Source organism: Aplidium turbinatum, chromosome 8, assembly GCF_918807975.1.
Source record: "Aplidium turbinatum chromosome 8, kaAplTurb1.1, whole genome shotgun sequence".
Taxonomy (NCBI): domain Eukaryota; kingdom Metazoa; phylum Chordata; class Ascidiacea; order Aplousobranchia; family Polyclinidae; genus Aplidium; species Aplidium turbinatum.
In genome coordinates, this window is record NC_137479.1 from 31,701,533 (window position 1) to 31,725,258 (window position 23,726).

A 23,726-nucleotide genomic window follows, 5' to 3' on the forward strand; every position below is an offset into this window, starting at 1 on the left:
ATTTATTCAGTTTGATAGATGCGACAAAGATTTGATTTTGCTACAAAGCAAGTTCAGCCGTGGGGGCCCAGGCCCGGATTAAGGTCAAATGGGGCCTCTGTGCTAATAAATTTTATGGGGGCCCTTACCAGCTTACGTGGAGCGTAATGGAAGTAAGCTGGTTTTGCTTGCAGAGGAAACCGAGCCTTGCTTAGGTAAGTTAGATAACTTTGAAATAGCACGTGATCGATGATTAAATAAGCATATTGTGCAAATTAAGTCAACAATGTTTACGTTATAATGGATGCAAAATCACACACATTAAATCAACGAAACCGTGCAAGGGAAAGCATTGTAGCAAGGGGCCACTGTTAGTACTGCACACTACACTGCAAATTGCAATGAAAGGTTATTCTGAGTTTCTATTCTAAACTGCTCTTTCATTCACTACTAATTACCAATAGGATTTAGAAAACTAACATGAAATTCAGTCGAATGACTTTTTTCTGGCTTTCTTTGCTGCAAAGTTTGTAAGGATAGCATCAAAATTGAGAAGTCGCAGTTTATCACACTCTATGCTGAGAAGGCCCAGTTTAGCCAACCGCTCTTGTGTCATTGTAGACCGAAGTACGTTTTTGATTCCTTTCAGCTTAGATAATGATCTTTCTCCAGAACAGTTAGTGACCATCATACAAAGAAACAATCTAAGAATTGTTTCTACATTAGGGAAAGCAGCTTCAACTTTGTCATTCTTTATTATCTGGTACATGTTTTCATGACTAAAACTTGCTTTATTTCCATAAGCCTTTTTAAGATACAGGTAGAAATTCAAAAGTTCATCAACAAGACAGAGATCAACATCAGTAGGAAATTCTTTCGCTACATTCATGACACTCTGTAAAATCTGTTCCTTTGATGCATGAAGATCAATTAAAAACGAGAAATTCTTAGCAACTCTTTTGTACACAGTAGCTCTTCTGCTTAAATAAGAGCGAAGAGCATCAATCACTGGAATAAATGATTTTATCCTAAATTTATCTCTTGCAGCAGAAGTTTCTAGCAAGTCTGCAGTTGCATTTACACTGTCATCATCAATGCGCGGTTGTCTTCGCACGGTGCGCCTTTGGTGAAGAGACTTGTAGCCTACTGTACTTCAGGCAGAGTAGTCTTTGTATTTTTCTCAATTTCATCGAAATTTTCTCTTTCCGTGGATAGAAATTGCTCGAGTCAGGGGCGCCGGAAGCGGGGGAGCAGGAGGGGCAATGGTGCCCTTTTATGGTCATGTAAGCTACTTCACATTTTGCAATACGATATAAAAATTTCAGCTAGGCTATTTTCTTTTAGCCTAATTAGTAATTATGATTTGATTTGATTGAACCTTTATCCTCGGACTGGGAAAGCTTCTTGCAGAGCTTAATTCTGGCAGTTTTGCATACTTGTAGAGGCTTTGAATCACTGACGCAGGCCCGGTCACCGAGATTGGCAGAGTGAAGTTTCCGATTGTCAGTGATGTAGCCTACGCGCATACAAAAAATATTGACGCCGTCAGCGTAAACGCAAACGTTCGAAAAACCATACGCCGTATGCGTCAACGTAACTTGTAAAAACAGTTGGCGGCGTCCGCGCATGACTAGCGTAAACTAATTTTGTTTGCTAGGTGCCAAACATTCACACGGTATAAACCACTCGAAACAAACAAGTTTTATTTTGAATTTCCGCGAAGATACACAAGCATCTGAAAGTGTCCATCTGACATTTTGCTGTGTTTTGGTTCCAATATGTCTTTGCCCATTGAAAAACATTCTTTCAACTGCAGCGCTGGAAGGTATTGGCGTGTTGTAGCGAAAAAATACATTAAAAAGTATGCATTGACACTATGAGCTAAAAAACCGCGAAAACTTTACGGCGTAGCCTCAAGCGCAAACTATCCAAAAAATGTGGCCGCAAGCGTTAGCGTAAACAAAAAGTCTACGCCGCAAGTCTGCGGCGTAGAATTTGCGGCGCATACGTACATCTCTGCCGATTGTTGAAGTCTTGTTGCCGAGGAACTATTCCATCCATTAGCCTAGATGCCGCTGAATGGAGAGCAGTCCAACGTGCGTTGCTCAAGTGCACACCCCGAGAGTCGAACCTAGCGCCGCTTGATCTTGAAGCTTTTTCGTTCCAGAAGCCACCAGCTAACCAACTGAGCTATCGGGGCGGACGTCATTTCTGCCACAACATCTCAAATTTCTGCCTCAAAATAATATTCACGACACAAAATTATGTATCACAGAGGTTAGTCTACATCATTATAACATAGCATGATGCCCTTCCGTGCCATTGTTTTTTGTATACCAGACAGTTGTATCATTACTCGATGATGAGCTGATGGATGAGCATTATCGCTATAACTTATCTTAAAACTTTAAAAAAATTGGCCTTTCAGCAACAAAAGTGCCCTTTTTTCATAATCCTGCCCCCCCCCAGTCAAAAATCGTGCCGGCGCCCCTAGCTCGAGTGCATTGTATAGGTTTGCACATGTGGTCAATGATATCTCAGCACTTTGAAGAGCCGTACCTTACTTTGTGAAACAGCTGCAGCAAACCTGTCCAAAGATGAAGCATAAAAACAAATTCCAATTCTTCCAGTTTTTGCAAAAGATTTCGAGCTTGTAGTCTTGTATCACCCTTCTCGTTGTTGTCGTCATAGATGTGAGTGAGGGCTTCAGTAATGTAGGCATAATTTTCACAGACAGCAGTCGTCGCTTTGGCATGGGCCTTCCACACCAGGATTGTTAACTACATCCGCTTTTTCGTTCATCCGCAACATTAGAAGGGTAATTTTTGTTTTTGTTTACAAAATAATGTATTTTTTATGGGTTATATAAAAAGAGTGAAGTTGGTTTTGAAGTAATTTAAAGTTTTTAGTTGAAAGCAAGCCAGCAGCAAAGCGTGAAAAAAATGTCAAATTGGCAATTTACCCTTTTAATGTTGGCGGAACAACGGAGTTGCTCGTCCCGGTAAAGCCTCCCAACATGTGTTGAATAAATGTTGCAAATTTTTTGAGCCAGGTGGCAAACAACTTTTTAGTACTGCCCAACGTCTTGTAGAGGCCGAAAATACAAGAACCATATTTTTATTTCACGTGAAGGGGGAGATATATTGATAAATGTGTTACTTTTTTTGGACAGAGGGGCCCCACTTTTCTTAATTTTTTTTCTTGAAAAAATTTTTCAGGAAAAATTTGTTATTTTATTTATTTCATTTTTAGGAAAAGTGGGGCCCTCTGTCTGCGGGGCCCCTGTGCTTTAGCACACCCTAGCACAATGGTTAATCCAGGCCTGCGTGGGGCAATGTTTGTTAATGCTAGTCCCAAATGGCTGTTTCGATGATGCTTATACGCTCTTTGGTTTTGATGGTGTTTGTTTTATTTTGATTGCCATCAACGTTGGAAACGCTGACTCGTACAAATTGTTGTCAGATTCAGCTCGTGCCCGAACATTAGTTTTGTCATCAAATCGAGTTTCGTTTTGGATGGCGATATCGGATGTGGCTTTGGAAGCCCATAGTCTATGGTGGAAAAGACGTGGGCACAAGTCACATTGTATGGAAGGTGGAGAACGTCGTCTTTTTAGCTTGTCTTTTCTAATGTTTTGTTTTTCCTGAGCCTTTTGTATGCTGTAGTTTTTTTTGAAAAATTCCGTTCTTTCACTATAGTTTTTTTCCTCCAGATTGACATGTTACTGGCAAGTTGTTTCCACGATTCTACATCAATGTTTGCTTTGTGGGGGAAGCCTTTAGCTGATCATGGTAATTAAATCGTTGGTGAGACGATCCTCCCAACTAGTGCTTAGCATTTGCCTCAGTTTTCGAGGCTGAAAATTTTCAACACAAATACCTCGATACAAACGGCAGGAGTGCGGTTAGCCCTACTGCTGAATCAGAGAATGGTAGATATTCCGCTTTAACGCAAAACCAAAAAGTGTGAAGCTTTTTTGCACAAACATAAATTTCTAGAAAATTTAAACTTCAAATCATAAGATAAATCAGTGAGTTCTTCCTAAGAAAAGTGCTCGGTACTTTGTTTTTGCGTTGTAAATAGATTAGGTTTTCGATCCAATGTAATTTGCAGTCCATTTTCAAGCAGATGTTTAATTTTTTTGTCCTTATTTTAGATGAATGCTTCAAATTTAGATTTCAATGTAAAAACATTGATGTTTTCTGCTTGGAAGAGACAAGTTAAGTTTGTTCATTTTGTCAAGCAAATTTGATAAACAGCATAATTTTAAAAACCAGATGTCATTACGAAAATCGTGGACTCAGTCTGATTTTTTTTTGTTTAGAAAAATCACGACTCCAATTTTCAACACTAATAGCCTTTTAAAGCTTTAACTTTTGAAAGCTATCTTACTTCACATTGCAACAAAAAGGGCTTTAAATTCTGATTTCATTTTACCACATCAATTTCTAAAAATAGAAGTATTGAGTGTGCGACTCTCAAAGTTAACAACTTGCACAAAAGTGTTAATATAGAGTACTTTGTGAAAAATCGGTACACTTTCTGCGAACCCCAAAGTTCGTTACGCGACCCCTTGCGGGGTCGCGACCCCCAGTTTGGGAAGCCTTGGTGTAGGGCGTAGAGGCTTTGGAGGAGAAGTTCCACCATTTCAGCCTTTGCAGACGAGGATGCATCATTCTAGCCTCGGGTTGTCATTGTTTTCCTGGAGACAACGAAATGCTATCAGAGTGACGTAGCCTATAGTTGCTTTTGGAACCTGGCTCATGATGATTTCTCGGGCCTGGAACCATTCCAAGGTGCCGGAAAGTTGAAGAAAACACTGTATTGTTATTTTACTGTAGTGCGTTTGCATCAAGTTCAATTTAAGGTACCCTGCCCAAATAAGGCCCGTGCCTAAATAAGGCCCACCCTTTCATATCTGGAGAACCAAAGCAAGCACGGAACATCTGTTGTAATTTAATTGGCTGCGATAATCATGTGAATGAACAGAAAAGTAATTTGGTTTCCTAGAAGAAACCACATGCCAGCAGAGTTAGTTGTAAATTTCTGAAAGCTATCTTGCAGGAGTAAAATTTTGTTCAGTTCTTAATCTATCGGCGTGTTTTCGTAAGTGGTGTTTGTTTTCTACCTTTGTTAGAGTTTCAGGATACTCTAACGGGTCTAAAGTTTCAACATGTATTGACATATTGACCCTTCTTGGATAGTGTATTTAGGTAGTTTACGTTGAACTGATTGTGAAGACTTGCCCTAACAAGGCCCATCAAAATCAGCCATGGGCCTCATTAGGGTAGGTACTCCTGGCATTCAATTGTGGGCTTGTAAGGGCTGTTAGGAGAAAGACAGTGCAGTTGATACTCCCTTACTGGCAGCTAACAAGTACAACCTCAGATCAAAACACCACCACCATGTGGTTAGGGCACAAAATAACTTACCTGTTTCCAGTTTTGCGAAAATTGGGTTTCGCTTTTATTAGGATTTGGAATTTTTCCATTTGCTAACAAGGCTACTGCTGACCATGTCTTTGCTCCAAGTGATGTCACCAACATTGACCATACAGTCGGTGACCAATCTCAGCTGCCATCACCGAATCATGAAATGTTTTCATAGCCACCAACAAGTTGTGGAATGTCTCCCCAACCGTCAACAAGTCATGAGTTGTCTCCACAAATATCAACAAGGTATGGATGTCTCCACAATCGTTAACAAGTGATGAGATGTCTCCACAAATATCAACAAGTTATAAGATGTCTCAACAACCATTAACAAGTCATGAGATGTCTCCACAAATATAAACAAGTCATGGGATCTCTCCTCAACCATCAACAAGTCATGGGATCTCAACACAGCCCCCCATATCAACACCATGTCATAGCATTATGGCTACACCGTCAGAAAATACTCTAAGCAAGAAGCGGGGGCAAAGAAAAAGGAGCATTAATTATCGCGCAACAACTGTACCGAAGTCACTGTTTGACACGTATGGAAAAGGGAGAGAAAAGGCAAAACGAAAGGGGAAAACAGTAATCATGAAAAGATGTCCAATTGTAGGAAATTGGTGTTGCCCAGTATGTTTAGAAAATACAGTCTCCGACATGAGGCAACGTGAAAGTTGCAAAATGTGGTAGGCAACCATGAAGACTGCGTTGGTTTAACAAAAGATGATGATGAATTTGCATGCCCTGATTGTGATATGTAAATGCTTTATTGTTGAAAAAGAATTTCTTTGAAGAAATTTATTTGAACTTGTGATTGAAAAAAACCTTGTTTGCACGAACTTACGATTGATTGGAAAAGAACTTACTTGAACTCATTACGTGAAGTTTAACATTTGTTTTTGTAATAAACTATGGTAACGAAATTGTTTTTAGGATTTTTCGCGGTTTTGATGTTGTGTATTGTTTTTTTTCCGCACTTTATGGTTCAAAAAATTGAGTTTAGATGGCTGGCCTTATTAAGGCAATGGTGCCCTTTTAAAGCCCACTCAGAAGTAATTAGCAAATCAACTACAATTTTAAAACTGTGGTCAATATGTTATTAAAATTATTCTAAAGAGGTACTTTAAAGATGCTAAAACACAATAAAACACACATTGGTACCCGCTTTTTCCATTTCATGATCAATTTGCGACAAAATCAAAAAGGCGGGCCTTATTAGGGAAGGGTACCTTATTTTGAAGACAAATGCTGATTCTTCGAGAAAACGATTTTTTCTCGATGATTTGCTAGTATTCCCTTCCTTAGTTTATCTCAAGAAGTGTTTCTTCAGCGGTGTCTTATTTGGAGCCCAAGAATATTATTGGTAAATTACCGGACCCAAATTATCCTCTCGATGGTTGTGCTTACAGTAGGAGGAAAAAGATGCTGCCACTACTCATTGATGCGTGATTGAGAGGAAGTCCGATGTCAATGCAACGATTAGCCAGAAATATCGATGGTGCAACTAAATCACCTCAGACTTAAAAACCACTGACTGACTTGTTTACTGCGTAGTCTGTTCACAACTAAAAATCACTTTACTGCATAATATTAGGGCATAATTAAGACGCTACTACAGGGTTAGCATTGCATATCTTTGAACCTTCCTATGTTTGAGTTTATGTTTTAAAATACTGTAGCAGAGAGTGGGGTAAGATGATCCGGAGGCAAGATGATCACCCCCAATAATTTTTTGGTACTTTTTCGCAAAAAAATTTTGTATTCAGTGGTTGTTCAGTAAGTGTTGGTACTTCCATGTCAGTTTCACCCGAAAGCTTGACCTCTTAGTTAAGCCCGCCCCGTTAGCTCAGTGGTTACGCGCCCGGCTCAAGATCACGCGGCGCTGGTTCGACTCTCGGGGTGTGCGCTTGAGCAACGCATTTCAGGACTGCTCTCCATTCAACGACACCTAGTGAATGGAATAATTCCCCGGCAACAACACTTCAACAATCGTAAAACTTCACTATACCAATCTCGGTAACCGGCCCTGCGTCAAGAGCTTCTATAAGTCTGCGAAACTACCAGGAATAACCTATCAAGGCTTTGTCAGTCCGAGGATAAAGATTCGAAACCAACCAAACCAAAGCAAGGTGTAACGTAAAGAGGCTTCTCACACTCGCTGCAAAAATATACACTCTCTTTCCTTATTCCTTTTGCCACACAAACTTGACACCTTCTCAGTGGGTGCTTCCTCTTTGGTGTTGAAGGTATGTGTGATGGAAAATGACGGGCTGTAAGGCGCAGCGGTGTATCAGAACGTGACCTCCCTCCCTTTCGAGTGGGATCCTTTTCTTGGTTGTATTTTTCAAGTAACCGATCAACCAGGTTCAAAATAAAGTTGAGCCTTGCCTGCATGTCGCCACGTTTTTTATACAAAATGTGAGCGTTGAGCACAGCCATGTCCAAAATGTGTCAAAATTGTTTATGATAATATTTTTTCAATCGTTTCCGCGCGCTGGGATATGACGACAAGAAGCAGTCACCGAGGTCGACACGTCCCATAGTGTCGTTGTAGTCACAGCAAATCACTGGTTTTATTGTAGATGCGCTTTGAATGCTGACTTTTTCAGGGCTATCATCGTGAAAGGTACTGATCATATGCACACCTTGTTTGTCCTTCCACTTCAGGACCACCAGACGTTGGCAGTACATTGCTTTTATTTCGCATGTTTTTAGTCTTGTAGGCTTCTGGTTATTTCTTTCGGAACTCCTTTTCGGTTTGCTCGTAAAGTTTCAACGGCATCAGTATTGTTTTTACACAGCAGTTCGTAGAGTTGTGGCGAGCTGAAAAAGTTGTCCATATTTATGCAATAACCCTTGCCTAAAAGTGGCTTGGCAGGGGTGTAGATGACTTTACTTCTCATGGGTTGATTTTTTTCCGCTACATCTGTATCATACACCGTATCTTTTCCAGTATAAAAAAAATATCCCATATGCAGCCGGATGAAAACTCACAAATTTCAAAAGATTTTATGCCAAATCGGGCTCTTTTTGTGGCGATGTATTGCTTCCATCCCAGTCGGCCTTTCCACAATAGAAGTGACTCATCTACAGCCATATCCTTTTCCGGCTGATACAAACCAGAAAATTTCGATTTCATATGCTTTAGGATAGGCCACAACTTGAAAAGCTTTTTGGGTGTGTGCCCGTTCGGATTGAACTCTTCATTGTTGTTGAAGTGTAAAAATTTACTCAACAGTATAAAGCGATTTTTTCCATGATTTTACCAAAAAATGGAGTAAATAAAGATGGTCTTTTACTGAAGTATTGCATCACAGGTTTATTGTTAACACCTTGCATCCGCAAAAGTCCTAAAAAATTTCGAATTTCATTATTGTTTGTTTCATTCCATTGTTTTGATCTGGACCGCGTCTCAAGTTCAGCTTCATTTCTTGTAAGAATTGCTTGGCATAACGATTTGTTTCGGTAACGATCAAATTGATAATTTCTTCATCAAAAAATAGTTCGAAAAATTCCAAAGGGTCACTTGCATCATGCAAGTTTACTTTCAGACCTGGATTTCCAATAAATGGGAATCTGTTCCGCACTTGGCCTTGAGCGGTCCACTGCCAATTCTCATTCTTGGGATATGCGCTGCTGGTTTGCTTTGAGTGGCTGGCAAGAACACTGGCGTTTTGCGAACAACTCTCGTCAGAGATTTCATTTTCTGAGTCATATAGTGGCGTCTCATCACTGGCATCGAGAACATGAGTGCCCTCTAAATTCCAGTGTAGTTGCGTCACTTCCAAACAGCAGCCCACATAAAGTGCAGCATGGTTGGCATAGGAGTGCGTGTCAGATAGTGATTGGTTGTTGGATTTCAAGAATCACATCCTTAGACGTTGAATCAACGTAAAAAGATCTGATTTCAACTCTTGGTTGGCGTGTGTCCATGCACGGCATTTTTTCAGTTGTGGTATGGTACACGTTAATAGAACGTATGTTAACGTTACATGGATCTGTAGACTACATTTCAGTCTTTGCCAAACTGTTCTGTTTGTGCTGTTCCTTACCATCAACTACAGTTTTGAATATTATGCAATTCATCTTTAACACTGATGTTTTTTGTTAAGATTTTCCGAGCAACAAGAGAGTAGCCGACAAAATGGAATCTAATCTCTGTTTATTTGTTTAATGTTACATTAAAATTACAATGCATGAAAACTATCAAAAAAAAAAACGATAAAAATTCCAATAATCAACTTGGCCAGTAGTCAGCTATGTTTGTCTTTCGGCAAAAGCTGGAACATAGAATCACATCACATTGGTTTTGCTTTAAATTACAGAATAGGCTACTGCAGGTTAGCAGGATACCACAATGATTCCATCAAAATCACAACTTGTTTCGGGAGAAAAGACACAAAATTCAAGTAGGAAGAAATTAATCGCATCAAATTCTCGCCATGTTTCCTTCTATCGCTTTATTGGCTTGTTGCATCCATTTTGACTGCAGCATTTCAACGTGCACTTGCCCATCTGTAACAAACCATATAGATTTTGATTTATTGAAAAAAACAAAAGACACAGGAAATGTTATGTTCTAGCGAGGTTACCGTTGCAATTAAAATATTTGGTGGTTGCTGTTGCGCATTAAACTAGTTAAACTAGTTCAGGCTTCACTAACATTTTTATTATTTGCGCATTGTAAAGTTGACAAAAACATTGAGGTCAAACTTGGCTGCAGGCATCTTCATACGTGAACAACTCTTTTCTTTCTTCTTGCGGTCTAGTTGTGAAATGTTGTCTAATGTCTATTATATATTGTCAGTTGCCACATAGGGTGCAGTGTTGCCACATGGGCTGCAGTGTTGCCACGTGGGCTGCAGTGTTGCCACATGGGCTGCAGTGTTGCCACATAGGGTGCTGTGTTACCACATGGGCTGCAGTATTGCCACAAAGGGTGCTGTGTTGTCACATGGGCTGCAGTGTTGCCACATAGGGTGCAGTGTTGCCACATGGGCTGCAGTGTTGCCACATGGGCTGCAGTGTTGCCACATAGGCTTCAGTGTTGCCACATAGGCTTCAGTGTTGCCAAATGGGCTGCAGTGTTACCATATGGGATGCAGTGTTGCTACAACTATACGGAATCATGATTTTCTTTGAATTAAAACAATCTGAAATACCCAACAATAGTCTGAAATTGGCTACAATGCTTTTGACGTGTTGTTTCGTACTTTTCAAAAACGTCCACTCAGCATTCAAAGGAGCGAAAATGTAGAACGAATTTCTTTCTTCACAACGAAAGATTTCATACAAAGTCGCTTTTTGTCCATAAATTAAAGCAGCAACATCTCAGCCAAACGGATACGCAATGAATAGGAGGTTGTTTCGCAGGTTTGTTTGTCGTATCCAGGCTTACTCTCTGTGGTTGATGAATTAGATTAAGTGAACGAGAAGGCAAGGAAGCCAATCTTCGTGTCCACCTTCAAGCATGCCTTTAAATGTCCTGCCAAAGACACAGCCGCATGCTCTTGAGCGGAGTCGAACCAGCGCCCTTTCGAACGTCGTTCCAGGGTTCTCACCACTCGGCAATGCAGCCGACGCTTGTGAAGATACTCATCCGACATCGTTTACATACGATTACCTAAACAATACTGCCGACTGCTGTGCCGTAATTTATACAGGAATGTGGAGTCGGAGTAGAAAGGATTTTGGCGTGTCTGGCTCCGGAGTCGGAGTCGTTAAAAAAAAGGCCGACTCCGACTTGATACAAAACGATAAACAATGAAACCTCGTGTTGCAAATTTTTTTCAAAGTATTGTTTCTCTTTTCTCCGTATTGAGCTCTACAACTTTGTCCTTGCTAATTTTTATGAAAGTCGACGTTTCAATTTCGATCACAACTTAAAGTAAAATTAAATAAAATGAAAAAGGACAACAATTAAAAAAAGATTGGCAACTCTGAAGCCGGAATCGGAGTCGTACATTATTCGTCGGGCTCCACAACCTTGCTGTATGTTTGTAGATCTCAACAGGAACAGCAGATGCAACACTTCATAACCAATGCGGCAGTCATAAAAGAAATGGGAGCTTGAACACCATCAGGACACACGTAGCCTACTAGGCCTACTAACTCATCCATTCCACCACCCACCAAGACAAGAAACAATAACTTAAACTGTATCTCGAACCTCAATCGCCGTAGGCTACTGTATGATGTGTGGTCTGGCCATAGAAAGAGCTCAACACCTGCTCTCCTACACCACATCGAAACGGGCCTGAGGAGTGAGGACGGGTTTCTTTATGTCCGGTTTTCTTTCTCCATCTTGTTATTATGATGGCTGCTCATCCACATCATAATGACACAGACAAATTTTAACTATATGTACTATATGAATTATTCACCATTCAGACACATTTTAAACCTTTCGTTTTTCCACCTTTTCCATTGATTGACGTGCTCACGTGCTGGTATATCGACTGCTGTAGCGAGAGGTGTCTTTTTGGTTTCGGATACATTACAAAATTTTATGATATGATGTCAAAAGTCCAACCTGAAAAGGCAAGTTCTTCTGCAGCTCGGCGCAATACGCTTGCGGGTCGGAACAAACCTTCTCGTCGGCACAAAAGTACACTGTGATCGCTTCTGTAAATACATCAAGAAACAAGAATAAAGTTTTACTGGTAAAGCAGGGCAAGGTCATTTTGAATGGAAATCCAAACTTGTTCATTTTGGTGACCGAGTCTGTGGAGCACGGGTCGACAACCTTTAGCATTGAAAGAGCCACTTAATTGGTCTCCTCTCCATCAAACTAAAACCTGTTTTGAGCCACACCATCTAATTGACTGCTTAGAGCAAAAACCTAACGCTTACAGGAAAGCCTTTTGTTCGAGTTATTCGGCCACATCCCGTATAACTGATTTGTAGTTACCATTCCAACAGTTGTCAACTCTTAACAATGACTGGGAAACACAACTAATCGGTTCATGGTCACCACAATTATTGCACCACAATGGTTTAATTGTGACATGAACTAGTATAAAAAAGTATCACGGGAGCCAGAGCGCAGAGATAAAAGAGCCGCATACGGCTCCGGAGCCGCAGGTTGCCGACCGCTGCGTGGAGTAAGCAGCGACACTGAGTGACTGGAATGGATCATACAACAACATTGCAACAAGCGTAGACTTGTACACTTTGTCAATATCTAACTGATAGTGTTAACAATAACAAATGCCCACAAAAACAATGTGATACAAATTCTCACCGGTAGGGCTGGCCCCGGCCATTGTAAACTGGTTTGTGGCGCACCTAGTGAAGTTGCGAAATGAAGGGCAGGTTACCAAAGGAATGCTTTGGTTCTGAGTATTGTCGTAGCACATGAGTCCGTCTGCTGTATCGTCTGCAAGTCAACTTTAAATCAATTTAAGAAAAGACGTAAAGAATCTTAAAAACGAATAAAACATAAACCAAAAACGGATAGAAAATAAAGCAGCAATACAGCTTAAAGAGAAACGACACAAAAGGAGCAAAAAGATGAGTGAGGTCAACAAAACCAAACAAGTGTGTTTCTCGGCAGTCGAGTGTAGCAAGAACTCAGCGATAGACACGTGTTTCGCCCATGAGGCTGGGCTCATCAGTACCGCACCACTAGTTCTTGCCACTTAGTTCTCAACCGCTGCTTTTGCCAGTCAATTGAATTCTTACCTTTTTGGAAGGAAACAACTAAACTATCTGTCACCAAGAATATGCACAAACATAGTTTGAAAAAAAGGAGCAAGAATATTAAGCGCGATATTTAATATTGGTGTATTAAATATATTTAATATTTAATGCGAAAAAAATTTTATTCAAATATCACGCAACACTATTGTGAAGGGCTGCCAGAACTGTCTATTTGCGTTGGGCTATAAAAGTTGACCATAACGTTACCCTAAATACAAAAAGAAGGATAACAAAAAATGAAAACTGCATATTATGGTATTCAAACAGTTCCCAAAGAACTCACAACTTGGTAACCTCCAATTCTCAACGATACTTTTTGTTCCTCCGAGGCAACATAAACCAGCCACAAATAAAGCAGCAAGCGCCCAAGATATTGTCTTCATCATGTACGATTCCCTAGCAACCTGGCTGCCAAAAATACTTAGAGATAAGCTTTTCCTTTGCCCAACAATTTTAACTAGTTCTGCGAAAACATATAAAGCTTAACTTTGTCTGTCAAAAAGTTATAGCCTACTATTAGCAAAAAATAGGGCAATGTGCTGCAGGTGTAAAAATCTTGGCTAATTTAGCCTTTTTTGTTATCACTATAGCCTATCAAGAAAGATGCGCCTTTAAATGATGTTTATTGTTACACTTTTTAAAAATTATCTGCGCGTGTTGGTTTGATTCTGTATCGCCTTTCTGTGATTGAAACTTTATTCCAACCTTCCCACCCATGCGGCTTTAAGTTATGCTAAATAGTTATTTTTGTCGTCAAATTGCCACTAAAATTGATTTTGACTGATAGCCTAAAGCAGGGTTTCCCAAACTTTTTTGGGCCACGGACCACTATTTGTAAATCTGTTTATTCGCGGACCCCCAATACAAGGGTAAAAATGAATAAAACCGAATTTTGTTTATTTAAGAAACTGACAACATCAATGGGACGGATGGGATTGCTTCTTATTGCGTAAGTCATCAATTCTAGGAGTTGTTTGTGAAAGACAAACTCATAAGTCAGGGTCCACGGAAAGTCTGGACCTGTATTTTGTCTTCATGTTGGTAAGAGCTGAAAATGCTGTCTCACACACAGGGGCGTTGACAGGGGGGTCTAGGTGGTACTTTTGGACCCGGGCCCGGAATATTTAGGGGGCCCGGATTTAAAAGATTCCCCGCGACTTCAAACATTATCAAGATCTTAATATAATCAGATCTAAAGGAATTGCCAACAGAGGTTAAAACAGCCACTTTAGCCGTCAGATGTAAAGTACCGGGCCCCCTTTTGGGTATAGTGATTTTCCTAACCGCGATTTTTTTTTCAAAAACACGAAATATTTTTCTTCACCTCTTTAATTCTGAATATATATATTTTTTGGTGGTAATCACTTCTAGCTATTTGCAAATCATAGCTGTAGGAGGTGGGTGGACATAATTGTTGCAATTTATGAGATACATTAATATTATCCAATGAATGTAAATGTATTATCACCGACTTTGAAAACTGTTGCATGTGGTATTGCAATCTGGGTAGAATGATAAGTTTCGATTCGACAACTGCAAAATAGAACTGTAAAAAGCACAGTTGGGGAACAGAGGTAAGCTTATTACTGATATTCACTTGACTAACATTTAGGGCTGTAGGCTGCATTTCTTCATGGGTAAGATTTAAAAGTCTAATGGGTACTGGTAACTTTACGAGGTTTTTTGTTTTTTCTCAATATCCTACTAATGTAGTTGAATATAAAAATTATTTAGACAAATCAATTCTTACCATAAGTTTTCAACATTCTACCAGTTTATTAACTTTATAGAAACTTTTATATTTGGTATTAAAATTTGGGCAGAATGTTAAGTTTCAATTCAGTATTTGCAGAAAAAAATGCAAAATAATGCTTCGACAAGCTGAGATAAGCTTATTACAGATATTCGTTAGAATATCACACTAGCTTACATTCCTTCATTGGTAGAATTTTGAAACCTTGCTGGGTTCTGGTGAACTTATGAACTTTTTGTTTTTTCTCTATATCCCACTAATGTATATTGTTGTTGGTAAAAATATTTGGGCAAAAATATCCAATTATTGGATAAGTCAATTTTAGCATGAGTTATGCTGCTCGCAAAACTTGACTTAAATACTACAAATATAGCTTATCATTTTTAGATATAGTCAAACAAAATAAGCATTTGTTGGAAAATTTAATAATCAACAGTTGTGAGGCCACATATACACCACTTTTGTGAGCATTGATCCCGGCCACTAACTGTAGTTATGTACAAAGTGAAAAGTATATTAAATGAAAACAACTTGTGAATTTTCCTGGATTTAATTTCATGTTTTTGTGAGCTATGGTTCTATGGTTTAACTGTTTTCTATATTGAATTTTTTTTGTATAAACTGCTGTTTGTCTTTGCCAGTCCCAGGGTTGATATGCTCAGCTATTTACTATCTATGACACAGTATTAGAGCAACAACAATCAAATATAAAGACACATGTTACCGTATGTTGTTTTGTCATCCAATTCATGCAGTTAATATATCAGGCAATGTAAACAGTGCTATTTTTGTGTCATGTTTTGGTAATGTGGTCTGTATTTTGTGGCAACGATTGAGTTTGAAGTTATTATCTGGGAGTCATTTTTCTTCAGTGCTTGTGATTTGAGTAGGCGTAGCTGCTTTATTGTGAAGTAAGATTATCTTTGTAATGATCTTCTGAAAAAACATTGACTATGATTTTATTGTAATATAATATCAATATTTTTGGTATCAAAAGTAGTTTTGTTCAAAGGTGGAAGTTTGATGCACATAGCATGGTAAACTGTCCAATTCTTTTCAGGCTGTAGGATTTGAAGCAGCATGGATTAAGTAATGTTACTGGTTTGATAAGTAAACGGATTGCCATTTTAGTGTTTTTCAATGCAAATTTACAAATATTGATATACCATTGAATTGAAAAGATTGAGCTACTTTTGGTCAGGCCTTTTATTGAAGTTGGGCTGGAGATTTTCATATAATCTGGTGACATGAATATTCAGCAATTATTGTTATCCAGTTATTGGTGAAGTCTCAGTTCAATTTTTTTTTAATTCAGTTAGGCTTAATATACTGTATATTTTTTTGTGATACACAAGAATGTTTTATGTAATTGGGACACAGACAGGTCTATGAACGTAGATTATAAAGTAAGTTCAGCCTTGTTTCGCTGTTGTACGTGTGTTTTTTTTGTGTTTTTTTTTGTTTGTATTTCGTACACAGCCAAGTTGATGACTGTCAGAAATTGTGAGTAATTTTGTATTTTTGAAAATATATACGCAAAGACAAAATTTGGAAAAATTATGTTCGCCCCCCCCAAACTGTTTTACTCTCCAACGGCTACTCTACTTCACAATGAATTAATTTCAGCCGAAAACTTCAACAATTTTAATCATATCGATGAAGATCATGATTGAGAGCAAGGATTTTGCGGTTTATGGAGAAATCCCTAATGCGTAATTGCACAGTTGGGGAAATTTGTGGATACAACAAATCTTTGAAAATATATAAATGATAATCCTCTTAACTTTCTACATTGAACGGCATGTGTCATCCTCATTTTAACAGCACATCAATAAAAGTTTGTACACAACCTTTATATTCATAACATTGTCGATGAAGGGGGCCCGAAAATAAATGGGTACCGGGCCCGAGAAATCCTGTCAACGGCCCTGCTCACACATGTAGGTCGTGGCAAAAGGCAATAAAATTTTAGTTGTCTTTCGCGATAGCAATGGGTATTCCTCCATAACACTCAACCAGAAAGATGCAACAGCTGTTTGATTGAAACTAAGCATTAAAGTTCGATCAGATGATAATTCGGCTAATTCTTCTTCTTTGCGTCCTGACAGATCAGAGATCAGTCTATGTAACAAGAAAAGGGTTTAAAATCCAGTCAAAAATTCTCATATGTCTCTTGAAATGTGCAGAAAGCAATTTCAAATGTTGTGTAACGTCAGAGAAAATCAACTCTGTATAGGGTTTGTTGGTAATGTAGTCACACATAACAGGAAACATAATATGCACATTATCATTTATCCTTGTTTTCCATATGTTGAGTTTCTTTATGAATGCTGTTATTTTGTTTGTTTGCGGCAATTAGGGTAGGCTACGTACTGTACAACGCATTTGTGTGACTTTTTAATTTCTTGTCATATCGCCACGGACCACCTGTGCAGTCGTCGCGGACCACCAATGGTCCGCGAACCACAGTTTGGGAAACCCTGGCCTAAAGATCTGTCTTCCTAGATTTTTAGAAAAAGTGCTGCCAGACCTTTTAGTTAATTTGCACTAGAATTCATATTCTCACAAAACTGCTTCTCTTGTAGCTTTAAATCAGTGTTTCCCAAACTTTTTTTTAATAGCGCCCCCCTGGACAACGAACAGAGTATCAAAAGCCCCCTTCCACAAAAAAATTAAAACCAAAGTTATTGTCCATTCATCGCAACTTAAAGTCCAACTCTAATGAGACGGATGATGCAATGTCATCAGCCTCTTGATATCGGGTTCCAGTTTGGATAGGAACAATCTTAAGTCTCCCCGTCCGACTATGTCAAGACGGTTTCTTTTGTTATCCAGAAGCGTTGTCGCGGCACTGAAAGCACGCTCCACCAAGTATGAGCTGGGAAAGGCAATGATAAAGACTTTGACCCGATTCCGCACGTGAGAGTATAGCTCAGTTGTCCGATAGCCATAGGTCAGTTGGTTTAGTATTAGCCCGTATAGCCGATAGCTCCGTTGGTTAGCGCGTGACTTCGTGAACGAAGAAGCTTCAAGATCAAGCAGAGCTGGTTCGACTCTCGGGGTGTGCGCTTGAGAAACGCATTCTAAGGACTGCTCTCCATTCAGCGGCACCTAATGGATGGAATAATTCCCCAGTAACATTTTAACAATCGGAAACCGCACTCTGTCAATCTCGGTAACCGGCCCTGCGTCAAAAGCGTCTGCAAGTATACGTAACTACAAGGAATAACCTATCAAGGCTTTGTCAGTCCGAGATAAAGATACCAAACCAAACCATTTGGTTCTGTATAGCTTACCAGAACGATTGAACCCAGAGATATTGAACTTCGGTTTGAGTGCAAAATTGCTTTGCAATGTGATCAGTTCCTTCTCAAGAATTCCATGTTTGGAAATATCACAGAATTATCCAGTCAAGGATTTCTAACTGGAATACATCTTGAAATCAAACTCCCATGTTTTGTGTACTTCTTGAAGATGATTGCTGTACGTCTCTACATCAACATCAGATATGCCTTTGTCACTGGTATCAAGTTGATGCAAGCTTGGGAATTTGAAAAATTCCCGTCTTGCTAATTTTCGCTGATATTATTAGTGAAGCCAGACAGTGCCGATTTTACCTTGATTAGATTTTGACCCTGAACGGATAAATTCAAGTCACTAAATTTGTGAAATATGTCTGACAAGTAGGCGATATCATTTCTCACAACCAGGATATGTTATCCGCAAGGCCAGGGTCACCCCTCTCTAGTTTCAAACAGCGAATAAAATCGTGCAAGGCAATTTTCCTTGGAAAGCCATCGTACTTCAGTATAGAGTAGGCTAGTAAGCGCTCAAAAGCTTCATCATTCTCATTGCACAACCATTTGAACAAGCGTGTGTTCAGAGCATGCGTTTTAATTTTATTCCACTGCTTTGATGACAGTCTTCAAAGATAGATTAAGACAAACAGTCATATTTTTGGCCACCAAATGGTGCCGATGAATTTCACAGTGAATTGTGAGCATTTGGGAATTTGTTCCTTTTTTTAATTTGTAAGGCACTGCGAAGCGACGCCAACATATACATAATTGCCACAATATCTGCCACAGAGCTTTTATAGTCACCGCCTTCTTTTGTAGGTATTTCTTTGAAGCGAAACAAGACAAAAAAATGCTTTGCAATCCTTTTTTTGTAACTGTCCCGATTTACTCTCAGCGCCTCCCAATTGCCTACTTAATATCCAGCGCCCCCTTCATGGCTGCAAACGCCCACTTTGGGAACCACTGCTTTAAATCATACATATACAAACGCATCATTTTCTCAAGGGGTAGAAGCATACCATTTTTTCTCGAATCGAAACGAAAAAACACCCCTTTGCCAATAATAACCAGTGAGTCATAATTATTTAGCTTGCAGCAACTGGTTTACTTAATTGGATGGATCTTGTGTTGAAAACAAAAAAGTTTGATTTAACACTCTATGCAAAATGGCGCCCATGGCAAAGTTTAAATGTGATATTTGTATGTTTGCAGGCATATGTGGTGATTAAATGAAATTATAATGAAGACTAAAACTATAAAACAGCCATTCAACGTTTCAGATTCAGATTGTTTCAACTGACGTCATTTGGTTCAGCGTTGGTTTCAGCTGAGTCAGCTCCAACAAATGTTGCTTTTAAAATGTATTTGAAGTTGTATGAAAGAAAATAATGGAGTCTGATCGATGGATAACTTCAACCATAATAATAACAAAAATTATCCCCTCCCACCGGAATAAGTTAAGTCCGCCGTGGGACTAATATCAACTGTTTAGAAGCATACCAAACCGTTTAATGCGGAAACATACAATTTCAACAATTTCTTACAAAATTTCGAGGGGGGGACCCCTGGGCTCTTCCAATAAATCCGCGCCTGGTCCTAAGATTAAAGTATAAATCGAACCTCTCTGTGAAAGTTTAAATATCGAATGCAATTTATTACCGTACTTTAAACAAAAATCATCGCACTCTGAATATATAACGAAAAAGAAGACCCACCCTACAGCACCGTGTGAGCACTATCTCTCCCCATTTCTATTTCCCTTCAAAGTTCACTAGTGGGCCTCTACTTTTAACAAAGGCGCCTAAATTTTTTTTCAAATCATAATTTGTAAATTCGAATCAAAAACATTAGACTGACTCCCCAATCTGTTGGGACTCCATCTTTGACTACTTAACAATGCAAAGGGCTATGGAGTTTAATTTAAATAACTAAAATGTGCTACAGAACCGTTTGCAGAGGATGATTTGGCAATGGCAAAGGCCGTCTCCAAAACATGTAATTGCATCACTCTTGAAATACAAAAACTAAAAACTGGAGGAAATTTTCCAAGAAAGCGAAAGCGTAGCCTAGTAGCCTAAGTTGTTAACAAAATAACATAAATTTGCTGGTTTCGCTGATTTAAAATAGTCATTTCAAATGATGATCTACAATACGATACCGATGGATGCAACCTAACCTATAAAATGTCGAGTTTTTATAACAGTAGGGTAGTAGGCTATATATAACATTGTTTATATTAATATGCCGAAAAACGCCGCACCATCTAAATATGAATAAGGGTGAGCCCCTAAACAGAGATATGGTAACTTATCACCAACTGGGGGTTTGGAAATGGTAAATAGGGCCTTGCGTAATTTAAGCTATAATATCGAGCTTCTGTAATAGCAGCATTTACAACATTTTTTTAAATTTCAAATAGCCCAAAAAAATTAACAAATTGAAATGAGTCAGCTCCTACACAACCGTACCCCCCTCCCCGGTAGGTTTGAGAGGCGTTCAATGCGGCCTTGCTACCCAAGACCACTTTTGAACAATAACATGTTTGTACTACACAATCATAACAACGCTAAAAAAGTTTTTTTATAGAGAGGGTGGCCATGGCCCAATGCTCCTTGCTTACGCCACTGTACAAACTATGACAATAATTATAAATTTTCTCCTTAATTTGGTTTTACATCAATTCTTAAACCTTTTTGCCACTGAGGCCTCTTCGTCACAGCACAAAAAATCAAATGATGAAGTTGCGAAAGAATGAAAAATGTTTTCATTCTTTCAATGAAAATGTAGTCTTTATGGTGCTAGTTCTTTCTCGCACTGATTAACTGTAGGCCTACTAGTTTCACAACAGACGATATAGCTTAAAAGTTTTCCCGCTCATCGGACTTCTAATTTGTCACAAGAAGAACCTTAACTTCTACGTAAACGACGGGTAGGCTAGTTGCAATAACAGCATTGTACATTGGTCAGCCTGCATTGACATCGCATGATCACTTCCGGGTGCACGTTGATCACATGAATTTGATCAATATTTGTTCACGTTATCTTTCTGAGATAACGACCAGGTGTGCCATGTCGAGTTAACGTTTAAAAGATTTAGTTTAACATAAAAGTTACGGCATCAAACACATCACAAAGCACGTTGTTGAGTCTTAGGTCCCTTGCGACCTAACGAATTCCTTTCTACCCTAGATTTTTCTGAAGGTGTTGCGACCGTGCCAATTTTTTTTCAACGTAATAACCTATTTCGGTCACAATCACGTTTTAACGTTCGCGTTTTGTCGCTTCTGCCTTTTCTCTGTAGACGTGTATTGTTTTTGCTTTGATGGTCAGAAATAAAAATTAGCGACGATCTTTTAAAGTATAAAAAAAAATCTTAAGCGAGTAATGTCGGTCTGGAATTGCATGCGGGAAGTGATTTTCTGATGTCTCTGGATTTATTAATATTCCATTGAACACTGAGAATATGTCCTTATAATCTTTGATATGTATTTAGGCCTACCATATTTTCATCCCCTAAAAAGAGGACACGTTTCGCCAGCGAGTAAAATACGTAGAATAGAATGTTGCGTATGAAGAATCTTTTGGATAATTATAGACGTTTATGCAGCAAAAGTTACTGCAAAAAAAACAGACACAAAAAAACAGACAAATTTGTTTTTCGCAAGCCGATTTGTTAGATTTGTGTGACAAAACAAAAATGTGATGTGATAATAAAAATGTGACAAATCATGCAGTAGGCTATCTGCAGGTAGGCATGCCTTAAATTTTTTCGGAAAAAAAAGGATCAGCTTTAATGAAATCATAAAACTACTTGCACAAATTATAATTGAAGTTGTATACAGCTGTTAATGAGATACTAAGGACAGACTCAACTAAAAGGCTGATTCCTTCCTTGTACCATTGTGGCTAGATCACAGATAAAATTCATTCTACATTTGCACCCACATAAGTTGTAAGTATCCATGCCACGATATATTTTGAAGTAGGTTATATATTATGCATTGCATAGTAGGCCTACACTTTGGATTATTTTTTCGATTTGCTTCACTTGACAAATTAGCCAAACTATTAAGTTGGTAATCAGCAACGTCTACAAGCGCTGAATCAATAAAGAATAGATCTGTGTAAAACAATAATTTATTGTAAAAATGTGAGATCCTCAAAACGTAAACATGTCAAATTCTTTTGCAAGTTTTGTGTTTTTTAATTTTTTATTTCTTTGTGATTTACACATTTATTTGATTGTCTCAATTTGTTTTTCATAAATTTGTTGATCGGATCTCCTCAAATGAGGAGATTCCCTCACAAGTGGATTTGCAATTCCGCTCGCACTCATCGCTGAGCACAATTTGGCTATACCTACAACCATCACAAAGCAATATAGTGTTACAATGAACGTCTAGGATTGTTTAGACTTTAGAACAACAGATCAAATACCGTAGTAGCCTACGCCAATGTTTTTTTTTTAATCTATAAATCAACGTATTGCGTTGGTACAGAAATGGTTGGAAATTGCGAAAAAGTCACATAACAATGAAGTCCAACAGTTGAAAATATGAGCAAGAAAACTGAAAATGTAAAAAGATAGGACATTTGAGCATTTTTGGGTGTCCTCGGAGGACAATTTATTTTCTTCAAAAAAGAAGACAAATCCTCTTATAAGAGGACATATGGTAGCCCTAAATGTATTGTATTGAGTTTAAATTTAACCGTTGTTATTGCGTTCATAAACGTAGTTGCACTGATGAGAATTTAATATTCGAAAACGCGTTCTGCAACACTGTTTTTGCACTCTGCAATGCCTGATGCAGATTTATCTGTAGATTTCCATCACGCATTGAAGCGGTAATCTGATCATGAAATTTTGAACAGTTCGAGAAAAAATTTTCTCTGCCTATAAAACGTTGAATGGTAGTTTTATCAAATATTTCTGGAAACTTCCTTGGTTTCGTATTATCTGAAATGTTTCGAACCTTACGAATCAGCTGATTGCAGTCACGTGATATTGTTAGAGTTTTTTTTCGTATATTTGAAATAAAGTAAAATATTTTTATAAATTTTATTTAGTTGCCAAACCTGTTTGTTTTATTTACCAATTTGTTTAGCTCCATTTTTAAACATGGATCTTAATAAAATTTCAATCTGCCATTCTCCCAACAACGAGAAGCCAGATCGGAGGTTTAAGAAACACTTTACTACTCATTGTTATAAAAGCTTGATGTTTAATAGCTTATGCTTATACCACACCAAAGAGATCTGCATTGTCGATTTAGTGGTTACGCGCCCTGCTCAAGATCATGCGGCGCTGGTTCGACTCTCGGGGTGTGCGCTTGAGCAACGCATTTCAGGACTGCTTTCCATTCAGCGGCACCTAGTGAATGGAATAACTCTCGGGCAACAACACTTCAATAATCGGAAAACTTCACTCTGCCAATCTCGGTAACCGGCCATGTGTCAAGAGCCTCTACATTCTACAAGTATGCAAAACTACCAGGAATAACCAATCAAGGCTTTGTCCGTCCGAGGATAAACATTCAAAACCAACCAACATGTGGAAAT

The 23,726-nt window shown here is 38.7% G+C and overlaps 1 protein-coding gene across 1 annotated transcript; it reads right to left on the reverse strand.

The window, feature by feature from the left end:
• Nucleotides 1–9,648: 9,648 nt before the first annotated feature.
• On the reverse strand, nucleotides 9,649–19,762 carry LOC145776331 (uncharacterized). The gene is made up of 5 exons (XM_082587732.1): nucleotides 19,712–19,762; nucleotides 13,399–13,519; nucleotides 12,658–12,792; nucleotides 11,947–12,038; nucleotides 9,649–9,929 (listed from the first exon to the last, which is right to left on the reverse strand). The coding sequence occupies exons 2-5, from the start codon at nucleotides 13,499–13,501 to the stop codon at nucleotides 9,867–9,869; spliced, it is 393 nt and encodes a 130-aa protein (XP_082443858.1). The 5' UTR covers nucleotides 13,502–13,519; nucleotides 19,712–19,762; the 3' UTR covers nucleotides 9,649–9,866.
• Between the last annotated feature and the right edge of the window lie 3,964 nt (nucleotides 19,763–23,726).